Below are 10717 nucleotides of genomic sequence, written 5' to 3' on the forward strand. Positions count from 1 at the left end.
AATTGAACAGAATTCTAACTACAGTAATGTCTTACTGGTAGGAGGCACTGTGGTCCAGTGGTTATAGTCCAGCGCTTGTAACCAGAAGGTCACCAGTTCAAATCCCATCTCTGCCACTGACCGGCTTTACTGTGTGACCCTGAGCAAGTCGCTTAACCTCCTTGTGCTCCGTCCTTCGGATGAGACGTTAAATCAATTCCCTATTTAAGTGACTGTATATAATGCACAGTTCACAGCCTACCTCTGTAAATCACTTTGTGATGGTGGTCCACTATGAAAGGGGCTATATAAAGATAGTATTATTACTTAAAAATATATATATATAAGTAGTTACTTCTCAGGCACAGTTGACATTTTACAGAGTACCTTTAGGGCAGAGACTATTGCGCATACCTGTGTTAACTTTAGACAAGTCATCCACAGTTTTTTTTTATGCAATAAATAAATATAAACACACCTCATGCTCGTTTCAAATTGCAGTAGCATGAAGTTCAAACGTAGGCTTTTAAAAATCAAAGGATGTTTTAATCTGTGAGTTTTTTTTTTAAAGTATAAATCAAGATAGGGGTCCCCAATATAGCCATCAGATCAACCACGATAAACTACTTTGTAGTGCAGTGCTGTGATAAAGCTAGGTAGGCGTATCAAGGAACAGCCCTTTGCATTGTGTGCCTTTGTTTAGCTAGCGTGCTGATAATTAGTATCAGATAGTCAGTTAGGATCTTACAGTGTGTGCTAAAGAAAATCGATTTTCTCAAGACAATAGGGACACGTTTCACGGAAACACGAGTAAAGGCATCGCCATTGAATGTAAATCAGCCAGCATCAGTCCAGGCTAAGACACTGGCTTTTATACTTTCTGTGGCTGTGTTTGCACAGCTAGTGGACAAAGCTTTTATATTGTACAAGGACAAAAGATTAGAAACCTCTGCTGGCTCATTCTCAAAATAAAAGTATTGTACGCTAGTATAATACATTTCCCCGGTGAGAAATTTCTAGGAGTCAACGCGGTCTCCTGTTATGGAGAATGCGAACCGCTATTCTGATATGATGCCACATAAAATAAATAAATAAATAAATAAATAAATAAATAAATAAAACCTTAAATATAAGTCCTATGTATTTTTCCTTTTGGGGGAGGGGGAAACCCACAGTAGCCAATAACTGGCCAATCTGGGCAACATAAGAGCAAGCCAGATGTTATCAATATGTTAACAATCTTCTTATCAGCAAGAAAATGATCGCCTCTTTATTTTGTAGCATCATCTTAACAACCTAAGACAACCTAATGAGGAGAAACCGATGGCGTGATCGATAAATACATTAGGAAGTACATTATGCTGAATAATGAATTGAACTCTTTAGCACAATCGAATCAATCAGGCAATCAAGATTTTCCTGCAGTTCATTGCAACACTAAACGTGTTTTTCTTTCCTGTATTCTGTATTACAGCTTCACTGAACAAGCTATCTGTAGGCTTAGTAAATCGAACACAAATGGAAACGTGTTTAATAATGGGTTCATCAGCTTTTTCAATTGCTTAAATGCGTTTGGCTTTTAATATCCAGAAGGGGGAAGACAGCCCTCTGCTGTAAAACGCCAAACACAGATGGTGTATTTTCCAGCTGCTAACTGCTTTGAACGACCGCTTGGTTTACTACTGCCAGTCTCTGTATTCCAAGTACGCTTTTTGGTTACTTTTCTTAATAATATATGTGTTGGCTTCACTGCACTACATTGATGAACTGGTGTATTACTGCAAGAAAAACATTACCAACGTATTTGAGTCTACGACAAAATGAATGGATTTTGCTACAGTAAATTGCTGCATCCAAAATACTGCAGTCTATTTGCAAGTATTTGGCACATCAGGATTAATGCTGTAGACACACTGTTAATGATGTGTTATTGGTAGCCTATCGTCTAGCATTGTGAATACACTTCATTTCTAATCAAAAGGGGCGCATAGGAACGTGTCTCTGGAATATACGCTTGACATTTTCTGTTTAAAAAAATATATACATTTATCTCATCATGATTTTCATTGTTTTCCTGTGGCGCCAGCAAATGACCAGGCGTTCAACGCGCGTTCAATTGCGCGTCGTTTTTATGACATACCCTGTTAAGAGGTGGCGATATATTTAAAGCATAATTGGCACACACTACATTCACCTCAAGGGCAAATGTGTGTGTGTGCGTGCATGCGTGCATGCGTGCGCGTTTGTTTGTGCGTGTGCGTGCGTGCGTGTGTGTGCATTTATTATCGATTTATTGATAAAGGGTAGCCGTAGAAGATATGTATTGGATTCTTTACAATACAGCGTGGCTATACTGCAAGAAAGACATAACAAAAACAAAAAAAAACAAGATTACTTTATCTAAAAATGATCTCCACTTTACAAATATTGATGGGACCCATAGCAATGTTTATATGTACAAGCATAATAATACAGAAATATAGTCTGCAAACAGTTCTTTGTAACACAATCCATTGTTGATCTCTAACTTGTTATAGATAAAACTTTAGATTTTTTTTTTAAGTGTAGCTGAATGGAATATCGTGTCACAGTTAATCTAAGAGATGCTGATTTAAAATCCATACAGATAACTGTAATCGATACGTAAACTATTTACTACAAATGGATAGCCTTTAGTCAAGTCTGCGTTGCCTATCATTTGTACTTTTTAATTCACCTGTTCTGTTATCCTGGATTAATTGTTTTTATATACGGTCAAAATTGCAACGTTTAATTGTTTTATTTTTTATTTTTTTGTTTATGTTATTTACATAAACACCACATTTATTTAAATGAACAACATAATAAATAAAATATTTTTTTTTGTGTTTTGTTAATATTAAAGTTATGCAGAAGTTGTCCGAGAGGGGGAGACATAGTCAAGGCATTCCTCCTGCGTTCTTTATATGGCTCCCCTTGGCACAGTCGAAGAAACCCCGACCAGTCCAAGACATAGTGTTCAATATAAATCCAATGTGTTCTAAATATAAGCATTGTGGGTTCCTAAATCTGATGCTTCACATTTCAAATCGTTGTGGATTTGCAGAAGGGTTTTTTTTTTATTATCCTCTAATGATTTATCATTGAGTGGTTTCACATTACATACTACAATATATATATATATATATATATATATATATATATATATATATATATATATATATATATATATATATTCAATAGTTGCATCAGACCTCAGCAAGAATGTTTTTTTTTTTGTTAAACTATATAATAATAATAATTAATGCCTATGTAGGTGAAACAAATCTATTTAAATCGACAATGATGACTTGCATTAAATAGTAATGTCTCTGACACTGTAACTAGTTTATACAGTATGTAATTTAAAAAAAAAAAAGTTCAATACGTCAGCTCTCAATTGGGGGGGGGGGGGGGGGCGGAGCAATCTGACTGGGGCGGAGACTGGGTTGTAATGAGTTCTATTCTCGAGCAGGGTCTCTGTGCATAATTGGAGCGGGGACTAGAGAACGTCTGCTTTTCAAAGGGCATTGTGTTGGAATTAAAAGGCGGGGACATGCAAATCACCAAGGGTCTTTAACGCAGAACTGCCAAAGAAAACAGCCAGAGAGCAAAGTTAGTTTGGGATAGGAGCAGTGACAGCACAAAAAAAAAAAATCGTGGAGGAATTTATTAAACCTTTTAATACAGCAACGCTTGCCTAGCAGACACTGCAGAGCTGTCTGAAAGTTTCTGAACCGTCTCCTATAGTATATTGATATATTATTTTGAGATTTATTTGTGCACATTATTAAAACAGCAAACATGCCACCTCAGAAGACCGTGGATTACGGACAGCATGTGGCTCCTCCGGTGCCGCCGCACAGCGGTAGAGAGACCGGGCACAGCATCGGACAGGAGCGGAGTGTGAAATGCGTATTGCTGGGAGATGGGGCTGTTGGGAAGACGAGTCTAGTTGTCAGCTATACCACGAATGGATACCCGACCAAGTACGTGCCCACTGCGTTTGACGACTTTTCAGGTAAGAATTATTATTTTGATCGTCTTGCATACATTAATAAAGAACGGGTTTGGGTGTAATTGGACACATTGCAGGACCCGAACCATAACTGAATGCACCATTTCTGTCACAGTATGAAACGGCTACTTGCACATGTTTAATTTTAAGGTGGACATTGCAGGGAAACACATGATTTAGATAACTAGTTAATGATATATTGCAGAACAGTAGCAGGTTTTATACACGGTCTTTTATTGAAACGGTGCATTATTAATTTTAACTAGTGTATAACAATTGTGGCTACCGTTTCCAGTAGCACATGCACATAGTTTTCAGTTCAAAGTTGATGCACGTAATTTTTTTTATTTTTTTTATACTTTCTTACGGTTTGACCTGCAACATTGTATCAGTCTTATGTTTTATTATGATTTACTTTGGAACTGAAAGGAAGTTTGTCTTGGCATGCTGCTAATCAAAAGCAGCCGCGCTGCGCGTCGCTGTTGAATCTCCTGGTAAATAAATAAACAGTGTGTAGAAAGACCCGGCAGAGGTGCGAGGCACAAACTCCAGACCCCTACCGAAGCACGCAGGCAGCTTTGGGGGTTATTGAATTGGCACAGCGCTAGGAGGGGGGAATAACTGGCCTAAACACCTGGATATAACAATATATTGAATAATAAAGTGGTAAATTGACAGTGCAGCGTGTGTTATAAAACATTGAAACAACAATTTTAGTTGCTTTTAGTCTTCTTTAATTAATTATTTTCTATGCATGCCTTCATAAGAAGCATAAACGGTGTAGTTGATGTCAAGTTGGCACACCTCGTTAAAATGCAACCCTTTCTTGTGGGAACTCCGATAAGCCTTTCAAACATTTAAACGCTGGCAAAAGTTTCGGTGCGATAGACAGGTGTACGTGTCTCTGTAATAATAATGAAATAAGAGACCGTCTCGTCTCCAACCTTAACCTCGGGCTCATTGTTTGAGACAACGCTCTTTTCCAGGAGTTCGTGGTTTCTTAGGAACACATGCAACTAGTCCTGTTTGGTTATCGTCATGCATTGTTTAAACACGTTATCCAATTTTCCATAGTGTTTAGTCAGATTTTCCATTTTTTCCAAAACCCGCCGCCAACTTACAAAAAAAAAGTCGATTAGAATTGAATGGAGCCTCAAAGTATTTCACAAAATAAAAGGCGTCCCACTTTACAACTGCAGCACTGTAACAGTCTGTGTTTTTTTTAATTTTTTTAATTTCAGCTGTGGTGCAAGTTGATGGAACTCCAGTGAGACTTCAGCTCCGAGACACTGCTGGGCAGGTAAGAATTATTTAGGGTGTAGTTCTTTTTAGCTGGGCCAGTCTCCTAACTCAGCTTGGGTCTGCAGTATTTAGAAGTCCATCTAATATGTCTGTAGTTGATAAACCAAGCTCCAATTCATCAATCTGAATGATATTTGTTTCCTGTTTAAACAAAAGTGAATAACTAGACAAATAAAGAGAACTGGAAAGGCATGCTTTTTATTTAACATGAATGGGTGTGCGCAATCCTTTAGGTGCAAACATTTCAACCTGAACTGTACGCAGACAAGCAGGGGCAAAGCTGTTAATGTACTGATATGAGCACACAGTTTAACTCTCTCTCCGCCCTGTCTCTCGCCTTTAGGATGAGTTTGACAAGCTGCGACACTTCTGCTACCCGCGTGCCGATGCCCTGCTGTTGTGTTTCAGCGTGGTGAGCCCTGCCTCCTTCCAGAACGTTTGGGAAAAGTGGGTGCCTGAAATCCGGCGCCACTGCCCCTTGGCACCAGTGGTCTTGGTGGGCACACAGTGTGACCTTCGCCAAGACGTGAAGGTGCTGATTGAACTGAACCGGCAACAGGAGAAACCGGTGCCCGAGAGCAACGCCAGGGCGCTGGCAGAGAAGATTGGAGCCATCTCCTACGTGGAGTGCTCAGCCCTGACACAGAAGAACCTGAAAGAGGTTTTCGACGCAGCGATATCGACCGGACTGAGTTTCTCCGAGCACCGGGCACGCAAAGAGAGGAAAATGAAAAACACAGCAGATAAAATGAAAACGCTCTCCAAATCTTGGTGGAAGAAATACGCTTGCCTGCAGTAACAATTGACTAAGTCTATTTCCTCATCCTATTCTTTCCCAGGTATCAACCTTCCAAGGCGATTTTTGACGCTCTCGGAAGTTGATATTGAAATTTGCATTGGGATCTATTTATTTTCCCAGCTGTACTATATTTATTTTCTGAAAACTATTTTTCTTTCTGGAAGAATGTCTTAGTTAAGTCCTGTGGATTTTCATTTAAGAAATCATTTTAATAAATACTTTTTAAAACATACTAAACAGAAGTGTAAAGCAGTGGTAACTTTTTTAAAGGGTTTAGATCTAACCAGGGCCTGGATTAAATCATAATTATGGCCGCGCAATGGTCATAAAATTGAAAATTGGTCGCTATAAAGTTTTCTGTGCATGAAAAACCAAGGCCCTGATTTGTTTATATGACATCAGAACCCAATAACATAGAGGGATGTTGAAATATGATCTAAATATTTATATATCTGCAATATATGCAACACAATTCAATACGTCAATGTATTGCGTATTTAAGGACCTGGTTTGATCAAAACATCCACCACAAATTGCAGTTGATAAAAGACTCTTGTCATTTTTTTTCCTCATTCTACTCCTGCTGCTGGCATACATTTGTATCTTATTGCTTCTCATTTTTTAGAAGCTTATATTTGTGTTTTAATCATATGGTTTATTGTGTGTCAGTGAGAGAAATGCACGATGTATGAGATACTGTTAAAGAATCCATTCTAACTGGGACCAGATCTTTGAATGGGGTATGATCTACCCAGTTAAACCATTCTATATTTACAATGCTGTAGATTAGTTCTACAGTTGAGTACAATTCAGGCTTTTAGTCTGGTGAGTTTCGTACCCTGCTGTGCATTATCTGTAGTGGGGAGAGCAATAATCGTGGTTCCTACTGTACTGTGTTGCCCAGAAACATTAACCGCAATATTTTCTAAGACTTGGAGGTGAAATGGTCTTGTTTGTTTGTTTGTTTGTTTGTGTGTTTGTTTCTTTTTAAATGTGATTCCTGTTTCATTCATGCCTCTGATGGGGACTGCGTTGAAGCAGTTTGCTTTGAATGGAATTGTGTCTTATGATTTTGAAATAAAACAAATAGTTAAAAAAAAATCAAAGTTCTGTTTCCTGGTGTTTTGTTCAAGCTTGTTTTATACTACAGGTAAAACTGGGAAGTGTTTTGGCTATTGGTTGGTTTAGGTTTTGTTCGAAGTGCAAGGGTAAAGGAAAATGTGAACGGTATAACAGAATTCCTCACAAGAACAATTAACCTTCCCTTCTGTATTCCCAGCTTATTGCCCCTTCTGCATTCTTGTACCTAAATCCGCAATAAAAGATCGAGTTTATACAAAGAGCTGGGGGCATTAATAACGGGACACACCACCCTTTGTCAGGTGCATTTGTCCCGGTTTCCATTAGTTGCTAGTGTAGCATTCCATGGATTAAGACATGGGTTTGTGGGACTTGGTGAGCTTGCATGGGAGGCTATGCTGGTTTTTCCACATATTTGGATCTGACAGATTACATGATTGAGAGTGGAGAGGCCAGCTCCTTGCACTGACTTCAGGGTGTTTTCTATTGTCCTGCAATCCACCTGTGCTGAAAATGATTTAGCTGTGTGTTGATTGCATGGGCGGCTTTGCAACGGGCTGACTTCTTTACATAATAAACATTTGGCAACTAGAAAAGGCCATTCGGCCGATTTAAGGCTCGTCCCTTGTTAACATACCATTCACCACGCAACTAATTTAAAAGCACAGAATCTAGTCTTTTTTTTTTTTTTTAGATCCTACTACTTCACCCGGTAGGCTGTCCCATGCATTTATAACTCACTGTGTAAAAAAAAAGTGCTTCCTACCTTCTGCTCTAAACTTACTTTCACTCAGCTTCCATCTATGCGCTCTTGAAGTAGGGTCTGGGATTAACTTTATCTATAGCATTTATGATTTTAAAGACTTCAATCAAGTCCCCTCCTTTCCCTTCTTTTTTCTAGGCTGAAGGGATTTAATTCATTTAAACTGGCCTCATGGCTCATGTCATGAAGTCCTGTGATCAGTCTACTTGCCCTTCTCTGCACTTTCTCGAGTGCAATGTAGAATGCAAACCAGACTGTCTTCTTGTGTTTGGTATTCACTTTCTTAATGTGTGTGTGTGTGTGTATAATGTGTTCTGTGGCTGCATCTAATCAAGCTTATTGATATTCTGAGAGTCAGATCTACACTCTCAGCAAAATGTAGTTACAGCTAATGGGTTCCAGTAGGGATGTGACTCATCTGGGACCAAAAAAAATGCTGAAAGACCATTTAACTGTGGTCACAGTCCCTTCTCAAATGTACCACTAACCTACGATGCAATGGCAGTAGTTCTGTAATCATGGGCAATGGTAACTATCACTGGTAGAATTGTACTACAGTTGGGTTTGTATATTTTGACATACTGAGGGTTTCATAAAGGTACAAACCAATATAACTGCTGGTAAGCCATTGCAGTGCCATATTATGTATAAGATACCAAAGAAGGCACTAGCCAACACGTTAGAGAAACAGGTTGGTCAACTTTGGTGGCTAGAACTGAGGGGTTGGGAACCAGAAGATCAGGCAAGGTTTAAATACACAGTTAAGAGCCAAAAACAAGTTTTGGCTAGAGTAAATGAATATAAATAGATACACTAAAGTGATTGAGGAGCATGGATAAAGAAAATTAAAATTGATTCAGTCCCCAAGTGACTTGGCTTGATTCACAGGGCATGCTACATTGACTTGATAGGGAGGAAAACTAGAAGGGGAGAGTTTGCCTCACTCTTCACACTTCAGAGGCCCCTACCAGTCAAGCGTCCTGACACAGCCAGGCAGGCGTGAGCCAGATTCATGGCTTAGGTTTGGCTGATGAAAAGAGGCCTTGTGGTTAGAGCTGAGGGACTGGGAGCAGGGAGAATCCCACAGTCCAGCCCCTGACTCATTGACATCAGGACGGGTATGTCACTTAACCTGAGTGTGCCTCACTCCCTCCACTTTAAAACTGATTCGAATCAAAGGCATTGCCTGTGTCGAGTTACTTTGAAAAACCCCATTCATCAATGGACCAGCTCTCCAGTTAATGAATCTCACCTGTGTAAGGGGACTGGGGGCCTACGTGAACTCCCCTTCATGGTGTGATTGATTACACTACAATAAAATGCACGCAAGGGGTGTTCCTGATTAAGGGGCCCTTTTACTATTAAATAAACGGCACTCTTGAACTGATTTTACTGCCAACTACCGTGCAGCTAACTGCCCTTAGTCTTGCATAACGCCAGGTTGTCCAGTTCCTTACCATAACATTGCCTCAAAGGCCCAAAAAAACATGTGAATAAATAAATAAAGTAATATAACCTTAAATTAATCTGAACAATCCCATTCAAGTTTTGCTGCAAGGTGACGTTAAGTTAATAGTGAACTAGAACACGTTGTTCCCAGATCGCGGACTTCAACTGCTTCCTGGCAAACCGAGTCACAGGATACAAGAACTGTGAGCTGGGAAAACATTAAAAAAAGTTACAGTGTTCTTCAATAGTTCATTATTAACAAGCCCTTCCCTTTCTTAATGATCTTCAACACCAATGCATTAGGACTAAAGCAGCAACGGTCTGTACAAAGGGGCAACAGCAGCTCAGAGGCAGCTACAAGGATATTGGTAAAAGGACTTCACAGTTAATCTTGTAGCATTTACATAATTTCTGGAATTTTAACAAACAATCTTTATAAAAAAAAGCAATTGCAGTTATTTGTTCTTGTTGAAAAATGCTTGTATTTAACATGTTTTTTTTGTATGATCTTCTATAAAGTGCAGGCTGTCAATGCCTTTGTCTGTGACTATAACAGTATCCCATTGATTCTGACTTTGATTATATGATTCTGGTTTGTCACTTTGTGAGTCAAACAAACTGTTTTAAAACCTGAAGACAAATGGTTAATTCTGACCTGCAGTCCACTGACTCACACTGTGTTTGGTTTACATTATCCACAGGTATAATGCTTCCCCGCCCAGTGCAAAACAAACATCCAGTTCTGCTACTAAAAAAACATTAATAACCAGAAGCGTGAACAGCAAGGCTTGGCAATAGGAACATTTAGTGGTCTTGGTTCTTACTGGTGTTCTGGTCTATAGAACTATCTGATACCAGTTTGACTTAATGGACTTTTCACATGAACGTATTTATACATCCTATTCATGACCAAAAAAACATACCGAAAGACTCTTTGGAGTTTCGAAATATTTAAATAGGTATATTTCTAAATTTACCAATCACCTTTCTCCTTGACTGTGGTTACAGACCCTTCTCCAACCTGCCACTAAACTGCACTACAATGACAGTACAATAGTTCTGTAATCATGGGCAGTGGTAACAAAGGGGCATCGACAATGGGACGAGACTGTCACTGGTAGAATTGTACTACAGTTGAGTTTGTATATTTTGACATACTGAGGGTTTCATAAAGGTACAAACCAATATAACTGCTGGTAAGCCATTGCAGTGCCATATTATGTATAAGATACTAAAGAAGGCACTAGCCAAAACCCTTGGTGTGGGCATGTTCTCCTGGTATACCCTGGTGTGGGCATGTTCTCCTGGT

General features: G+C 39.1%; 1 protein-coding gene across 1 annotated transcript; it reads left to right on the forward strand.

Moving 5' to 3' along the window:
* The first annotated feature begins 3478 nt into the window (after window positions 1-3478).
* LOC117435466 (rho-related GTP-binding protein RhoU-like) lies at window positions 3479-7211 on the forward strand. Its single transcript, XM_034058638.3, has 3 exons — window positions 3479-4018; window positions 5257-5315; window positions 5661-7211. The coding sequence occupies exons 1-3, from the start codon at window positions 3802-3804 to the stop codon at window positions 6114-6116; spliced, it is 732 nt and encodes a 243-aa protein (XP_033914529.1). The 5' UTR covers window positions 3479-3801; the 3' UTR covers window positions 6117-7211.
* The last annotated feature ends 3506 nt before the right edge of the window (window positions 7212-10717 follow it).

The sequence above is a fragment of the Acipenser ruthenus genome, chromosome 30 (assembly GCF_902713425.1).
Source record: "Acipenser ruthenus chromosome 30, fAciRut3.2 maternal haplotype, whole genome shotgun sequence".
In the NCBI taxonomy this organism is placed as follows: domain Eukaryota; kingdom Metazoa; phylum Chordata; class Actinopteri; order Acipenseriformes; family Acipenseridae; genus Acipenser; species Acipenser ruthenus.